The sequence below is a fragment of the Notolabrus celidotus genome, chromosome 24, assembly GCF_009762535.1.
Source record: "Notolabrus celidotus isolate fNotCel1 chromosome 24, fNotCel1.pri, whole genome shotgun sequence".
NCBI classification, from domain to species: Eukaryota; Metazoa; Chordata; class Actinopteri; order Labriformes; family Labridae; genus Notolabrus; species Notolabrus celidotus.
Genome location: NC_048295.1, coordinates 4,259,765 through 4,276,604, shown reverse-complemented (window position 1 = coordinate 4,276,604; position 16,840 = coordinate 4,259,765). Strand labels below are relative to the sequence as shown.

Sequence of the window (16,840 nt, the reverse complement as noted above, 5' to 3'; positions counted from 1 at the left end):
TTTATCCCTAAGGGAAATTCAGTAGTAAGTATAGTGAGTAGTCTAACAAGAAAAATATCATACCTTACACATACCTATACACAAATTCATATTTATGCACACATAATATATATAATAATTATTATATAATATATAATAATTTATATAGCACCTTTAAAAACAAATGTGAACGAAGTGCTTTGACAAACAAAGCATGGTTCAAATAACATACACATAAATTAAACAGAATGAAGTGTTGGGACAGTAGACCAGTACATTTTTGTTGAGAGGTTTTTCAAGGATAAATAAATAGAAATAAATAAATAAAAATGGATAAGTAAATAAAAGCATTAAAAGGACACTAAGAGGTTTTCAGATCCTGTGATTACAAACAGAAGGAGTCAGACATTACTTTTCATCAGGTATTAAAGTCTATAATTTTATCTGATAAAACCTCCACTTTGTGTTATTGGACACCTTTCTGTAGGATTAAAATATCTAATCAAAGATCATAAATCCAGTGCAGTAGCTTCTTTGTTTTGAACTGCTGTTCCACTTCCGACCGGTGGGGGCGCCCAACTCCATATGCACCATCTTTACTACCGAAACTAAAACAGACGAAGAAGAAGTCTATCAATTATGCTTTTGGTTTATTTCTTTGTATTTCTTTGTTATTGTTATTATTTCTTAGAAGAGATAGTTAATAGCGCCTGATCCACACTCCACACCAGTAGGTGGCGGTAATGCACCGTGATGTTGTTTGCCAACCGCCAATAAAACCCCAAGGAAGAAGAAGACGCAGAAGGAGACGAAGAAGAAGACTTGCCCAAGCAGCGTAGCTGTTGACAACGCCGGTGAATCCATCCAGCCTGGTAACTTTATCCTCCTCGTTGATTCATCCTAGATATAACTCTGAGGTTAATATTTTGGTGTAAAGTCTCTGTCTGTCTGTCTTTTCTCAGTGGTGTCGGTGTCATGGAGCGATGCTCTAGGTATGACGGGCTGCTAGCTCCTCCATGTTCACCCCGTGCTGCAGTTAGCTCGCTTTAAAGCCTCATTAATGGATCAAAATGAACTAAATATCACACGTGACCGCTTAAACGCAGCCTTTAATGTATTATACGCCTATATACGACGCTGACAATGCTACATGAGGGGGTTTGGGTCGCTTTTAGGGAAAGGAGTTCACAGAGAACCTCATTCAGAAAACTAGTAATTGTCATCACGTTAGCGTCCTAAAAATGTGACTGTTAGCTCCACTTCTTTTTAATTTACTGCACTTTACGGAGCTAAGAGGAGGTTTTAAAGTATGCCGGATTAATTATCGGATATGCCTTTTTAAATAACAAGTCATATAAGAAGTTAGTTCGTTTCAGTTATTAAGTTACACTCTGTTTATGAGAAAAACACGAGTAGTGAAGCGGGCCTTCTTGGAGTCAGGGAGCTGTGTTTTGCTGTTGCGTGCTGCTGCTTTGACTGCATGCTCTGCCTCATTTCACTTTAAGGAAGGTCCCCTAAAGAAAGGATGTTTCTTCAACATGTTACACTGAGCATGCACCGGTTTGTTAGATAATTTCAGTGTTATAATAATAAAAACATGAATCTGTCATTTGATATTTACATTTTCAAATCTGCTTCAGTGCTTTTTCGAATTTGTATGCACTCAGTTTTTTAAGTATTGAAAGCCTCCTCTTACAGATTTTGTGATTGTAATGTATTTAAGGAGGCTTTTGAAGAAGTTAATTCTAAGATAAAGTCCAATCAGAGTTGTTTTTTAAATCTATACGACTGAATTTGTGTGCATAAAAATCGTTGCATCCCTCACTGAATAAGAACCCCAGTTTTTTTGCATGCTTGTTTGCGTGTATCCATCCTCATCTCTTCACAAAGACCTCTTATCTTCATCCTCTCATTATGTCCCATTTCTTCCTCTCTGTAGTGTCAACAGGGATGATTCAGCTCCTTGCCCCACATCTCCTCCTCACATCCTCCCCTCTCCTCGTCACCCCCCTCCCGTTCCTCCCTCCTCTCCCCTGTCAGCCCTGACTCCATCTTCTCCTCCTCCTCCTCTTCCTCCCCGACAAGGAAGGCTGAGTTTTGCGGGAGCCATGGTGGACGTCAGCAAGTGGCCCCTGTTCTCTCTGCTGAGCCACGAGGAGCTGTCCACCATCAGACAGGCGTGTGTGTTCGGGATCTACGCGAACGAGGCTGTCTACATCACACATGCTAACGAGGTGAGGAGACGAGAGGAGGTCAAGGTCTATCTTAGAGTGAAAGTTGATTCTTCATCGTAAATTGATCTGTTCGATTACCAAACTATTATAAAGAAGCACCACAGTAAATTCCTGCCTGTTTCCTAATCAGTAAAAACTCCTTACTGTAGCTCTAATGTATCTGTGTATTTATCATTTATCTGAACCTTTCCTTTAAGTTTTCACACAACCTCTAACAACAACATTTCATGTGTGTGTGTTATTGTCTCCCAGGCGTTTGTATTCGGCTGTAACAGCAGCAGCTGCCTCGGCACAGGAGACAGCCTGAGCACCATCGTGCCAAAGAAGCTGGACTTCCTGCGAGGGAAGAAGGTGGTCAGCCTGAGCTACGGTAGCGGGCCGCATGTCCTGTTATCCACTGAGGGTACGTCATGATGATAACTTAGACCTGATGACCAGTAGATGGAGGAGGTTTAGGGGCGCTCTTGCAGATTGCCTCAAAGAAAAGATCCCGACAGAGAGACAAAGATGCATCTTAAAAACCTGAAACAAGGTGTGACTTTAAAGGAATAATGTCACATTATTTTAAGTTATTATATCACAAGAACAAAGCAGAAACTTCGGGTCATAGTTTGTGTTTGTTGTCAGGAGGAACGTCTAAGAGGAGCAGCACCAAAATGAGGAACACGGAGCGTCTCATGAGGTTGAACTTCTGTAAGAGTTGCTCTGCAGAGATTGTGCAAGAAGCTGAGTTTACTCTGCAGAAAGGCAGACTGACTCATAACAAAAATATTCCCTTATCTCTTTATCTTTATAAACCCAGGACTTAAGGTTCTTAACGTCACAACTTTATTAAAAGAATCTCACTTTTTGCTTTTTTCAGTGTCGCCCAATCTGGGAGTTCACCTCATGAGAAAACTTTCATCCGACCTCCCACTCCCCTGAGTCCTCTCCTCCCGATCCGTTGTGTGACCTCTATGTTGATTCTTGCAGATGGACAGCTGTTCGCTTGGGGACACAACGGCTACAGTCAACTGGGGAACGGGAACACGAACCAGGGGATGTCCCCGGTGCTCGTCACGTCCAACCTGCAGAACAAGAAGGTGACGGAAGTGTCGTGCGGCTCGCATCACTCCATGGCTCTCACACACGACGGAGAGGTAGAGGTTCATTCACTCACTGTTTGAGCACCTTCATTGTGCTGATTTGAAGGTTGAATATTCCCACGTGAGTCAAGATAAAACTTGAGCTCTATACGGTCTAGATATCTCCTCTAATCCTCTAGAGCGTATGAGCTAATGATCAGGAGGAATCAAGCCACGTGGGTGTGTTCGTTAAAGAAGGACGTGTGAGTTTGAACTCAAAATAACAACAGTAAGTGTGATATTCTTAAAGGAAAACACTTTAAAGACTTGATTTGATTCACACTTCATCATAAAGTTGAATTAAAGCAGAAAGTCAACACTCTGAATCAGAAGCAGCATTTTGTAACTCATCCGTTCGCTTGTATTTCTCAATGAAAGCCTCAGCGTCGCTCTTCCTGCTCCACTAGTTTCAGGCTAAGCAGCTTACTCTTAACCCAAATGCATTAAAGCTAAGTAGGCTGTGTGTTCGTGTGTGTGTGACGAGCAGGAGAAGTTATATGTTCCTAACAGCCCGGCTTTTTCCAGGTTACCAGATTCTCCCTCTGATCGAGAGCCTGACGCTTCAAGCTTCAATCCAATGTCTGGTTTTATCACTTCAAATGAAACAAAGCAGATTCAAGTTTCACAGTTTCATTATTAAGCATGCATGCTCTTTAAATTTGAAGTGTTTAAAGACTCTAAATAAGAGATGACAACATATCTCTGTTTAGTGACCTTTTTAAAACGTCATATTTTCTCAATTTCAGAACACTTTTTCAGATTGGCTGCAGGTTTTGTTTCAGGAATGTGAGTGTGGAGATGATAAAAATGTATCTGCAGTGAAGGATTTTGTTTATTTTTTTGTGATATTTACCTCAAGATTGAAGGATTCTTTTACTGTCCTGAATGAGATTTGAAGTCTGACTGTGTTGCATCAGGTCTTCGCGTGGGGCTACAACAACTGCGGTCAGATCGGCTCAGGAAACACAGCCAACCAGCCGTACCCCCGCAGAGTCACGGGCTCCCTGCAGGGGAAGATCACCGTCAGCATCACGTGCGGGCAGACGTCCTCCATGGCTCTCATCGACAACGGAGAGGTGACAAATCGATGCGTGTCAACCTGATCGTGCACCGGCGCGTGGAGATCTCGCAGTGACAGAATTGTTTTGTGTTTGTGTTTGTCAGGTGTACGGCTGGGGATACAACGGTAACGGACAGCTGGGGATCGGTAACAACGGGAACCAGCTGCAGCCCTGCCGCCTCACTGCACTACAAGGGCTCTGTATCTCACAGGTAGGTGAACAACCTGCTTAAAGAACACACGTTTAGAAGGTGTTGCTGCATCATCTTAAACTCTGCCTACTTTTGATGGACGAGAGAGCACGGCGCTGGACCTCAGCGGATTGGGTGGAAGTCCCATGTTAGTCGTGACGATGCAGCTTAAGCTGAGGTTATTAAATTTCATTGCTAGTATTTACAGTGTTCCTGCAGAGTCGGAGGACTTCATCAGATCTACACCGCCTTAATCACCTTGATCGTGTTGCATGAAATTGAATTATTCTCTCTTGTGGATTTACGGCGCACACACAGGACTTACAGACGTAATCACGGCAGGTTGTTACTTGCACACTCACAAACTGTGATTGGAAGAGAAGGAGAAGAAATGAGAACAGGAAATTTGGCATCAAGATGTTAAATGCATCCTTGCTTTAATCGTCCTCACACACATGACTCAACTCTTCCCTGTTCTCCAGATCGTGTGCGGCTACGGTCACTGCCTGGCGCTGACAGACGAGGGGTTGCTGCACGCCTGGGGAGCCAACACCTACGGTCAGCTGGGCACCGGCAACAAGAGCAACCAGCTCAGCCCGGTGCACATCATGCAGGACAAAGAGAGGTAGGAGAGCGAGCGCAGTTTCCTTCCTTCCGGTTAGGATGTAAACTTCCAGTTTCCTGTCCCTCAAATTCCTTGAACACAAACAACATGAAGACTTGTCATGTGACCCTTTTCTCTCTGGTTTCACAGGATTGTAGAAATCGCAGCATGCCATTCAACTCATACCTCAGTAGCCAAAACACAGAGTGGGCAGGTCTGTGTGTGTTTCATCTACTTACTTAACTGCAGTTTGTTTTTAATGGATTTTAAAGTGAAGGTGTTTGTGATCTGGATGTCTTATCCTCCAGGTGTACATGTGGGGTCAGTGTCGGGGTCAGCTCATCGTCACGCCGCACCTCACACACTTCACGAACACCGACGATGTCTTCGCCTGCTTCGCCACTCCCTCCGTCATGTGGAGGCTCACGTCTATGGGTGTGTTGACGTCCTGTAACCTTCTCAACATCACTCCTCAAACTATGAAGGATCAAGAATGACGAGTATGTGTTCTTCCTCCAGAGCATGACGACTTTCTGACCGTGACGGAGGCTCTGAGGAAAGAGTTCGACAGTCCGGAAACGGCGGATCTCAAATTCAGCGTCGACGGCAAATGCATTTACGTGCACAAAGCAGTGCTAAAGATCAGGTACGCATTTTTTTATGCACATGAAAACACGGATATGACTAAAAACTAGAAGATTACCTGCAGTTTGTCCAGCTCTGGCTGCAGGAACATCGTTTTTCTGACACCTTACTGAGCAAATAAAGAAGAAGATGTTTGTCTTTTTGTATATTTACAGTGCAAAAGTGAGTTTTCAAAGTGTTAAACTGGGTCTTAAAACATGCAGGTGAACAGTTTGACTACAGTCTTTACATATGATGTTCTGTATGTTTCGAGCAGGTGTGAGCATTTCCGCTCCATGTTCCGCTCCCAGTGGACCGAGGATCAGCAGGACGTCATCGAGATCGGACAGTTCTCCTACCCCGTCTACAGATCCTTCCTCCAGTTCCTCTACACGGACACCGTCGACCTCCCGCCCGAGGACGCCATCGGTTAGCTCCCAGAGTGATGTTGGATGCTGCGTTATCTCGTTTGTTTAATCAGTTAAGATGTTTATTTAGATGGACTTATGCTGCATCTGTTTGTGTTTGGCTGCAGGCCTGTTGGACTTGGCCACCTCGTACTGTGAGAACCGGCTGAAGCGTCTTTGTCAGCAGATCATCAAGAGAGGAATCACAGTGGAAAACGCCTTCACGCTGCTGTCAGCAGCCATACGATACGACGCTGAGGTATGAAAACACATCATCTGTTCAATCAATCTTTATTTATAAAGAGTCACATCCCAACAAACGTATCCTCAGACTCTTTCCAAACAGAGCAGGTCTAGACTGTACTCTATGTTCTATTATAAACAAAGACCTAACATCAAGACAGGATAAGATCCAGTCCCATCTTACAGACAGGACTCAGTCTGATCTCATCTTAATCCACCATGAGCAGAGCACCTTGCAGTATTTAGCAAGCTACAGCAGCAAGGACAAACTTCCTTTAACAGGCAGAAACCTCCAGCAGGACCAGACTCATGTTAGACACACATCTGCTGAGACCGTGTTGGAGAGAGGGATAGAGGGAGATGAAGAGAGAGAGAGAGAGATGATGGAGGTGGAGCTTTGTGAGAGCTTCAGGCGTGATGGATAGCCGAGCAGAGACACACGCTGTATCAAATCTGTTCTCTCATCTGGTTTCTCTTCTCTAGGACCTGGAGGTGTTCTGCTTCCGGTTCTGTGTGAACCACCTGACTCAGGTGACTCAGACGGGAGCGTTCTGGCAGGTGGATGGAGGCATGCTGAAGGAGTTTATCAGCCGAGCGAGCCGCTGCGGAGCCTTCAAGAACTGAGCGGTACTTGCACATTTTTACAAAAACTGCACTCTTGACGAGTGGACGCGGCGTCGCCCAGGAGGCGTCGCCGCTCCACGAGTAGCCGTTCTGATCACATTCCTCAGAGAGAGTCTCTGTTTGCATGAAAAAAAAAGCACTTTTGGAGTCGCTCATTAAAGTTCTGGCGCCTTCTTCCGTATCCTTTACATGCCGGACATATATACTTGAATTTTTTAGCTTTCTCGGCCAGCCAGCGCTTACATGTTTGGAAACGGATAAGTTAAAGCTGCAGACAAGCAGGTGAAACAACTATCGAAGAAATGAGCTCACGATGGCGGACGAGCAACACTTCCACTGATCTGAAACACAAGTTTGAGTTACATTCACAGTCAGGTTTGTTATCGTTCGTTTCTGGGCTGTGTGTTCAGGCAGATGTAGCTCTAGGATCAAATACGGGGACAGAAACTTTGGAAATTTGAAGCTTTAAGTGGATACAAAGAAGCTGATATGTGCACATTTTGGACATGCAGGACCATTTTTTTGCTCTGAGACTGTTCATTCCACCTGATGTAAATCTTTGGCACTTTAAAAACTGCATTTCCTCTTACTCTACTCGATCAAACAACGACAGGTCAACTTATTTTTACTGCTGTGGCGAGGGAAGGCGGGGTCATAAAATGTTGCACTAGAAATGCTACAAAGTAGAGGAAACGTTTGACTTATTGTTACACTCCTTTTATGCAATGTGAAACTATCACAGGTATCTTAAGGTGGGTTGTGTGTTCCCACATGTTACAAATATTCCTTACTATACTGGAACCTTCAACAAATTTGCAACACTTGCTGCACATTTGTTAATTCATCATGTTTTCTGCAGTTTTTCTTCTGCAGAAGCAACAAAAATGAGCTCAAGCAATATAAAAATATAACATTTTGTAAGACGCTGCTTTATTAATCTGTTTCTCTAGTTGTAAAATGACCAAGAACAGCCTGCAGGTTGTATTCCCCCCCTTTTCTTTCATGTTAGAGTTGATTTGCAGGTTGAGATTCATTCAGGTGAGAGAGCAGCTGTTTCAGAATCCGGAGCAGGTTTACACTTCTTCTCTCCTTTTATGTGTAAAGCGAACCGGGGTGAAAAGGTTTGTGTTGCTTCAGATATGAATATATATTTTTAATGTGCTTGTTATGCTCTTATTAACTAAAGAGTAGTATTTAAAACACAGGTTATTTGTTTGAATTAAGCTCAACATTTGTAATATGAGGTATAGAGCGTTATAATGTTTTGATTGTATGACTCTTTCTGTTTTGTTTTTTTTTATACTTAGTTATGGGTTAAAATGTTTCTGTGAATAAATAAAACAACATCAAACTTGGCCTCATTAAGTTAAGCATTTATTTTACCCTTTAAATTATTTTGTCTGTTTTGTGTACAAAATTCTAATCAAAATCAATGATTAATTAAAAATATATATATAATAATATTTAATTAAATATAAAAATATATGTATCAGCTGTTTGCTGCCATCTTGCGTTGAGGTTGAAAATTGGTGTACGTAGCTCCTTCTAACGGATGACGTCAGAAGTGACTGCGGAAGTAAACAGACATTTCGTCAAGTCACTGCCCGTTAGCTGTACTAGCAAAACACAAGTAAGTACATTTCTCCTTAAAAGCAGCATATTAATTGAATATATATCACCGTATTAAGAACAAAACAGTTTTTTCTAGTATTTTATTCGCAACTTTTTTAATGTATCAACAAGACAAAACAAATACAAGAACATTTAGTTGAAAAATAATGTTAAATGACAAAATAAACGAAGAGAAGTAATAAAATAAATAGACATAGATATATACATAAGTACAAAACATACTTAAACTGTATATTAATGTAAGTGTTTTTACAATTTAGCATCCTTTTGCCTACTGTTAGCTTAATTATTCGTATTTAACGTGTAAGTTCGACAGCCTTAATGAAAATAGAAACATTATTCAAAAGAATTAGAATTAGAATTTTTTTTATATTAAAAATACTTTTTATTTGTGTCTTTTGTCAAAAACGTCAAAATGAATAAACTGTCAGGAGTCTTATCTTGAAAGCAGCGACCGGAAGCTGTGTGTTCCACCCTCGCACTTCCCAGTGAACACCGGGTTAACATTGATCCTGCTTGAACTCTCACCATCTTTCCAGTGTTTCTCCTCTACAGTTCACTCCTGAGACTTATCATCAAACCACCTGTGGCCTTTCTGGATGGAAGGAGGCGAGAAACGGAGCCGAGCCGACCCGGGCCAAACCAGACCAGGTCCAGATATGTTTGACAGCAGCACCCAGACTGACAGCAGAGTACAAGGTGAGCCGGATAGATAGGAAGAGTTAATGTTATGGTGCAGCTGTGTCGGTTTACACTCCTGAATGTCATAAAACAGCGCGCAGGAGATATAAATAAACAACCTGATAATGCAGCTATGTGTCTGACACTATGCGTGAGAGCCGTGTCAACACGCAGAGATGTTAAACCAGGTTATGGTGCAAACATCCTGCAGAAATCTACACTCCTGGATGTTAAAATAAGCTCTATATCCCACATTCTTTGTCAAATGATATCAAGAAAACCTCTTATATTTCCGTGGAAACGAAACTTATCATATGCACTTGATAACTGTGAAATAAAAGCAGTTAATTTAAAGATTTAATGTGAAAACAAACACCCATCCAAGCCATTTATGTTGAAGCATTCAGCTTCAGTATCACCTCAAGGATTGCAGGAAGTATGAGCACTCATAGTCAGATTATTTCTCTTTTAAAAGTCAACCTAAGCTGCTTTATATGCAGGGTTAAAGACATGAATCAGGTTAATTCATCACTTTCAAGGACTTGCATATTTTAAAAACTCAGATTAGTATCCCAGTGTGGCTCTAGATTTATAAAATACCTAACATGTGTCCCACAATCGAGAAGATATCACAATGAAGTGATTCTGCAAGACAACAGGTGATAAGAAAAGAGCAGAGTTCTGTCAGGATGATGTTGTACTCAGATGCCCTTACATACTTCACTGTATGTGTCTCAAAGTTAGACAGGAGGCTGGATCACAATGTACAGCATACTTCACATTTCTGAACAGGTTTGAAACAATCAGCGTGATGCAAAGTGCAGCAGTGAGAGCAGGGAGAGAAATGTGCGTACACCAAAAGTAGGGCCAACACATATATTAAGTGCATGTCAAAGTGGTCATTAACACTGAACCTCTAGGCTGTGAGTTTAACGAGAAGAGCAAAATGCTGACACTCAGGTGCACGCAGGATTTTCCAGTTCTGTTCAACTTGTGCTGCACTGGTTTGCATCTTGGTTATACTCCTAAAGGTTGCTGTTGCAATCCTGCTAAACATCATCATGATTTACTGAATAAAGATAATTTACTTGGAAAGCAGAAGGGGAACAGAAACTACAAATTGAAACAAAGATAAATTATGTATAATCTGCTGTTTCCCCCTCTCCTCCAGGTTATGATCCCAGGTTATCAAAGGTAAACCTGTTCACCTTGTTGAGCTTGTGGATGGAGCTGTTTCCACAGGAGGAACCCGAAGAAGAGGCGGAGGAGGAGCAGAGACAGGTTGGTACACAGGAGCGTTTTATCTTAGCTGAAGTATTTATTTATTTTTTAGCTAAATTAATAATTAATTGAAAGACCAAACATTAAATAAAGATACATTTATCATTGCTCCTTTAAGTTCAGTGGGTTTTTAAAAAATGTTATCCAAGCTAGCAGTAGATCATCATCCACACACTGAGCGCTAAAGCAGCGGGATAAAGACGAGGCTCTGCAGGTGTTCTAGCTTTGTCTCTCTGATTCAGGTCCACAGGCTGGGTCTGGTGGTGGTGCGGGACAGGAAGGTGATCGGACTCCACTGCTCAGGACTGGAGCTCCATGCAGGACAGGCTGCCATCATCCAACACGGCTCCCGCCTCGCTGACTGTCAGTTATATTTCTCCCGGAGACCCTGCGCCACCTGCCTCAAGATGATCATAAACGGTGAGGAGGGTTTGATTAAAGAAAGCTAATGTTATTATTTAAAAATGGCCTTCAAAGAAAGAGAGAGATGTTTGTGTTTGTGTCTCCTCAGCTGGAGTCAGTCAGATCTCCTTCTGGCCCGGAGACCCTGAAATCAGCATGCTAAGGTCCCTCTCAACCAACCAATCAAACTCCACCTCCCACAATCCACCTGGCGGTATCTCAGAGGAGGCTGCGCTGGACGCGGTCGCCACAGAGAAGCTGAAGTCCAACAGCCGTCCTCACATCTGTGTGCTGCTACAGCCGCTGGCTCTCGGCCTGGCTCAGTTCATCAGCGAGACGTCCAGAGAGTGTGACTTCATTGAGCGAGTGAGCGAGGACGAACCGGAGCTGAACACACACGAACTCCACAACAGGTATGGAGACCTTAAGAGGCAGACACTCTCACAGCTTGACCTTAAACAGGAGTTCACAGTTTTTTTCTTTCTCCTTAGAGAGCGACTAAAACACGTGAAGGAGTTCTCCAGAAGCTTCCTGGTGGAGACGTCTCGTCAGCATCGAGAGATCCTGACCCACATGGGTTTGGAGAACTTCTGCGTTGAGCCGTACTTCTCCAACCTGAGACGCAACATGAGGGAGCTGGTGGAGGTCCTGGCTGCAGTGGCTGCTGGTGTTCCGACGCAACACTATGGATTCCACAGGTCAGGAACACACACACACACGCTTCCTGTTATTTCTGCAAAAAGTGATCTTCTTCTGACTGATTGTGTTTTTATCTGTGATCCAGGGAGCAGTGTGCAACTTCTGCGCCGCTACAAGCAAACTCCTCACTGCAGCATCACCAGGAGGGACTGTCACAGGAAGTGGCTCGACACTGTGTCATCCAAGCAAGGCTGCTGGCTTACAGAACAGGTGAGATCGCTTTGCATGATCTCGCTGGACACAAACATTTTGACTCAACCATTGTTTTTCTTATTGCTGAACTGTTCTCTCATTCCAGAGGACCCTAAAATTGGAGTGGGAGCTGTGATCTGGGCCAAACGACAGTCGGTGAGCTCTTTCTTCTTCCCTTTGCATCAAATTTATCTCAGGTGCTGAATAACGTAGATCCAGTCTGCAAGTTTTTACAGGTTTGTATGAAGAGGACAAAACTTAGAATACCAGCTGCAGATAGACGGGGTTTGAAAACACTCTCAAACTTGCCATTAGTGTGCACCAACGTACTTAACACCTCAAGTTAATGCTCGTCCCTGCCTCTCTCTGCATGTTACACTGGTACACAGCTCACTCTTTAGATGACTAACAGAGTCTAAATAAAAGTGTCTCATACTCTGCATTTCCTCCTACGTGTGAAAGGATGGAGCGATTGAGTAATAGTAACTTTGGTCTTTACGTTTTTGTTATTTAAAGGCCGTCTCTTTTTTTAAACCGCTCTCTTCGCAGGCTGGCAGTGACGGGACGGGGCGTCTCTACCTGGTGGGTTGCGGTTACAACGCCTACCCAGCAGGCTCTCAGTACGCAGAGTATCCACAGATGGACAACAAGCAGCAGGACCGACAGAGACGCAAATACAGATACATCATCCACGCAGAGCAGAACGCCCTCACCTTCAGGTCAGGACAAACGATGTGAAGGCACCGTCACAAACAAAAAACATCACACACTAAATCTAAATCTGCTCCTCCTCGTACGCTCAGGACTCAAGACATCAAACCAGACGAGCCCACCATGCTGTTTGTGACTAAATATCCGTGTGATGAGTGTGTGCCTCTGATCCGAGGAGCCGGCATCACACACATCTACACAACCGACCAGGACAGAGACAAAGACAAGGTGGACATTTCCTACCTGAGGTTCAGCAGCCTGAAGAACGTCAGCAAGTTCATCGTGAGTACACAGAGGGATGAAGAATCAAACTACACACTCTTCCTACCTTTGTTTGACTCTCTGCTGTATGTTTCTGACATCTTTCTGTCCTCACAGTGGCAGAGGAGTCCCTCAGTTTGCTCTACGTCCTCTCCTCACCTCGCCAGTAAGTTCCAACTTGCCCTGTCTTTCAACTAAGCACAGGTGTTGCATATTTAGACTTTTCCATCCTCTTAAATCATCTCCTTTATCCTTTACAAAATTTATCAAACTGTCTCCCAACACGTCAGGGCACATAAATATCACAGCGCATTGAGGAACATGTCGCCTTGTATTCTTACACTCCTGTCCTTTGCTGTTGTAGACGGTCACTTCGGGAAGCACAGCAGATCGGCTGAGCAGGAGAGCCACAGCTGCAAGAAGCTCCGCACCGACAGATCCAAAGACTCACCAACAAGCTGAACCCAAAGAGAGGCAGATAAATGGACAAACTCCCCCCCCATCAAACCCACCAACATCTTTTCAGCCACAGGTTTGAGAATTCAGAAGAGGGGATCTGGATATTCACACGTTAGTTTAGTTTTCACACGAGGGTGATCTTTGGTCAACCTTTGTTTGAAGTTATCAGGAGTTTGAAGTTCATGTTGTTTCTTTTCCTGCTGTATCCTTCACAAGTTCAATCATGAAGATGGAGCTGAAAGTTATAAACAGAGGAGAACCACTGAAGACTGAATGCATAGAAGAGGTAAAGACCTGATGTTGATTTTGCACAATCTGGGCACCACAACCAAATAATATATATATTTGAAGAAGTCCTGTAAGCTGTGACGAGAGGATGTGTCTGTAATATTTCCAATGCAAATGTTTGAAAGTTTATTTAAAATATGTAAAGATATAAATCTATACTGTGTGTACGTTCGAATCCCTGCAGCCGTGTGCTTTCCAGATGCTCCCGTTTCCCATGTTTGGCCCTGTTCAATTTTAGAGTGTTCTTGTAGTTTAAGTTTTAATGTGTGAACAACATAAACACTACATATATGATGTGTTGTTTTATTTCTCAGGTATAAGGGGAAGAGATTTAAAGGTAGTTGAATAAGGTAGTTTGAAGTCTATGTGGGGGAGGAATACTTGCACTATTCGCTTGTACTTTGCAGGAATCAAGGGATCAAACTTTAAGAGTACCACTGATCATCTTAACACCATAATAGTAATAATAATACAACAAAGAGCAACAATAACTACATGGCAACAGTGCACTCTGCTGGCAAAACCAAGTATAGAACCCAATTCCAAAAGAACTAGGATGCTGTGTTAAATGTTTATAGAAATAAAAATGTGTAAATCATTTAAAGCCACAGACACGTTTCCACCATCACTCTGTAAACATTTGTGACTCGAGGAGATCCGTTTCTGGAGGTTGGAAAGTGAAATGTTGTCCCATTCTTGCCTTTATATAGGATTTCAGATGCTCAGCAGTTCAGGGTCTCCATGATGCTCCAATGGGGGACGAGTCAGGACTGCAGGCAGGTTAGTTTAGCACCTGGACACTTCTACTACAGAGCCATGCTGTTGTAATACATGCAGAATGTGGTTTTGCTGAAATATGTAAGGTATTCCTGAAGACATCATTGTTTGGGTGGCAGCATATGTTGCTCCTAAACCTGTATATATATTGTTCAACATTAATGGAGCCTTCACAGATGTGTAAGCTACTTATGATCCCCATACTATCAGGGATGCTGGCTTTTAACTGTGAGCTGTGGTCCCTCTCCTCTTAAGAGCGGAGGACACAACGTCCATGATTTCCACTTGCCCTCAGTCAGTCTTAAACGGGCTCAGGTGCAGTTTTAACCTGCATGTGTGGATGCAGTGGTTTTTCGAAGTGATTTTGAGCCCATGCAGTGACTTCCACTACACAGTCATGTCTGTTTTTAATCAATCTTTATTTATACAGTGTCAAATCACAACAAACAAACATTATCCTCAGACCCTTTCCAAACAGAGCAGGTCTAGACCACACTCTATGTTCCATTATTAACAAAGACCTAACATCAAGACAGGATAAGATGCAGTCCCATTTTACAGACAGGACTCAGTCTGATCTCATCTTAACCCACCATGAGCAGAGCACTTTGCAGCATTTAGCAAGTTACAGTGGCAAGGACAAACTTCCTTTAACAGGCAGAAACCATGACCAGACTGCTGAGACCGAGTGCAGTGCTTCCTAAGGGCCTGTAGATCATGTCCGTACAGTCTTGGTTTTGGTCCTTCCTCTGTGCAGAAACATCTGAATCATCTTCTCATCATGTTGCTGTACCTGCTGCGGCCACTAGATGGAGCATTGAAGCAATAATTAGAGTTGAGGAACAACAATGCATGACGGCATTGTACCTCTGCTTGAGACGCTTGTACACATTAAAATGATTGAATGATAAAGTCAGAGCTTTTTCAACGTCTGAATAAAGATACAGAGGAAGAAAAAAACACCTTCACTGTCGCGTCTTGACGAAACAGCAGTCGTGTTATTATACATTTTTATATAACCTGTGTGGGAAGGCTGTATATGCCTGCATTGCACAGTTTTTCTTCTAGTTTATACTCAGTATTGTGCCTTTAGCTTCGAGGTCACAGTGTATGTGTGAATGCAGCCCTGTTTGCAAGGTATTAGCCTCTAGCACTACTACTGTAACCACACACACACACACACACACACACACCCACACACAGGCTGATCCTCCACCCACTCTCCTCCACAAATACATTTCCACTGCAAATAAATCACCATGGTTACAGTAATATAATAATTGCCGTACTTGAAGGAGGCTCTGACTGATGATGCTTGCAAGGCCACTTAGAAATCGATAATTACAGAGAGAAATACGATTCATTTGAGCAGCGGAGAGAGTGTTTGAAGGTCTGTTTGATCCGTTAAGCCGAGACAACAGAACAGTGAGTGAGTGAGTGAGTGTGTGTGTGTGTGTGTGTGTGTGTGTGGAAGTAAAGAGTGCAGAAGAGTGAGTGTGGCTCTTTGTCTTATGCTATTTTTGAGGGATCAATGCTGCTGTCTTCTTTTTTGCATCTTTAAGGAGCTGCTTTCTAGGCCAGACTTCACTGAACATTTGCACAAATGAAGGTGACTGATATAGAATCCTTAATTTCTTTAACATAAAGTAAGATAAGATAAGTTTCAAATGTGTGTTTTACACTTATTATACTTTATACTTTTTGCTCCATCTGATTGAAAAATATGAAAACCACTCCACGTTCCCTTCCTCTTCTCATTTAATCCCAAGAAGAGCTTTCTAACAGGAGACGCAGAAAGAAGTCATTCAGTCTTAAATTTGATTTTAGCCGAGTTGAGAACATTTTCTGTCTAAAAAGAGAAGTAAAACGAAGGAGGACGAGCGCTGTGAGAGGAATACTTTCTGCCAAGTTATATAAATGAACTGAATATTGAGAGGTTCTGCTCTGAAACTCAATGAACTGTTATTTAAATAAGCTGTTGGTGGGCACTGCTGTGAGTTCAAGTGTTGCATAAAGATACATGTAAGGTTGTAAGGGGTAATGTCTCAACTATCTCCTCTTCAGTGAGATTGTAGAGATCAGCAGCTTAGGGACAGGATGTTCCTCCACATTTCCCTCTCAGAGATGGTTGGGGTCCAGTAGCTCCTCAAGCTGCTCCCACATCTGTCCTCACTATCTGTCTTTGTTTCATTTTGAAATTGTCATATTGACTCATATTTGCAGCTGTAGGATTTTATTCTTGTTCGTAAATGCTTGTGTGCATGTTGCAGACCTCCTGAATAAATCTGGGGGGGAATAGACTTCAATTTTTGGAAATGTATCACCCCTAAATTCACCGAAAAAATCTATAACACTATGAAGTATATC

General features: G+C 42.7%; 3 protein-coding genes across 7 annotated transcripts in view; all 3 read left to right on the top strand.

The window, feature by feature from the left end:
* Window positions 1-582: 582 nt before the first annotated feature.
* LOC117807995 (RCC1 and BTB domain-containing protein 1-like) lies at window positions 583-8,216 on the top strand. 2 transcript variants are annotated; one of them, XM_034677372.1, is made up of 13 exons: window positions 583-851; window positions 1,919-2,213; window positions 2,466-2,616; window positions 3,186-3,352; window positions 4,255-4,413; window positions 4,502-4,609; window positions 5,071-5,213; window positions 5,343-5,406; window positions 5,501-5,627; window positions 5,712-5,838; window positions 6,094-6,245; window positions 6,352-6,482; window positions 6,950-8,216. In XM_034677372.1, the coding sequence occupies exons 2-13, from the start codon at window positions 2,088-2,090 to the stop codon at window positions 7,088-7,090; spliced, it is 1,596 nt and encodes a 531-aa protein (XP_034533263.1). In that variant the 5' UTR covers window positions 583-851; window positions 1,919-2,087; the 3' UTR covers window positions 7,091-8,216. The 2 variants fall into 2 exon arrangements, with proteins under 2 accessions (XP_034533263.1, XP_034533264.1); XM_034677373.1 differs by having other exon boundaries at window positions 628-896.
* A 433-nt stretch (window positions 8,217-8,649) lies between these two features.
* cdadc1 (cytidine and dCMP deaminase domain containing 1) lies at window positions 8,650-13,990 on the top strand. Of its 3 annotated transcripts, none has more exons than XM_034677374.1 (12): window positions 8,650-8,720; window positions 9,262-9,421; window positions 10,575-10,684; window positions 10,927-11,104; window positions 11,196-11,499; window positions 11,578-11,784; window positions 11,871-11,995; window positions 12,084-12,133; window positions 12,527-12,696; window positions 12,781-12,970; window positions 13,067-13,115; window positions 13,314-13,990. In XM_034677374.1, exons 2-12 carry the CDS (start codon window positions 9,322-9,324, stop codon window positions 13,409-13,411), a joined length of 1,581 nt encoding a protein of 526 aa, XP_034533265.1. In that variant the 5' UTR covers window positions 8,650-8,720; window positions 9,262-9,321; the 3' UTR covers window positions 13,412-13,990. The 3 variants fall into 3 exon arrangements, 2 of the variants coding, with proteins under 2 accessions (XP_034533265.1, XP_034533266.1); XM_034677375.1 differs by having other exon boundaries at window positions 8,661-8,720; window positions 9,278-9,421; XR_004630092.1 differs by lacking the exon at window positions 8,650-8,720 and having other exon boundaries at window positions 9,162-9,421; window positions 13,314-13,481; window positions 13,625-13,990.
* Window positions 13,991-14,404: 414 nt separating this feature from the next.
* Window positions 14,405-16,840, top strand: part of mbnl2 (muscleblind-like splicing regulator 2) — a 68,476-nt gene continuing 66,040 nt past the window's right edge. For both annotated transcript variants that reach the window (XM_034677381.1, XM_034677380.1), the window contains exon 1: window positions 14,405-14,476. The gene's annotated coding sequence lies outside the window, so the exon portion shown is untranslated. The remainder of the gene's footprint in view (window positions 14,477-16,840) is intronic.

Bases quoted from the DNA above. Each gene is read 5' to 3' on its own strand.
- LOC117807995 (XM_034677372.1), top strand. From the start codon at position 2,088: ATGGTGGACGTCAGCAAGTGGCCCCTGTTCTCTCTGCTGAGCCACGAG. The intron at 3,353-4,254 runs GTAGAGGTTCAT...GTGTTGCATCAG, and splicing joins CTCTCACACACGACGGAGAG to GTCTTCGCGTGGGGCTACAA. The intron at 6,246-6,351 runs GTTAGCTCCCAG...GTTTGGCTGCAG, and splicing joins CCCGCCCGAGGACGCCATCG to GCCTGTTGGACTTGGCCACC.
- cdadc1 (XM_034677374.1), top strand. From the start codon at position 9,322: ATGGAAGGAGGCGAGAAACGGAGCCGAGCCGACCCGGGCCAAACCAGA. The intron at 11,105-11,195 runs GTGAGGAGGGTT...GTGTCTCCTCAG, and splicing joins CCTCAAGATGATCATAAACG to CTGGAGTCAGTCAGATCTCC. The intron at 12,134-12,526 runs GTGAGCTCTTTC...CTCTCTTCGCAG, and splicing joins TCTGGGCCAAACGACAGTCG to GCTGGCAGTGACGGGACGGG.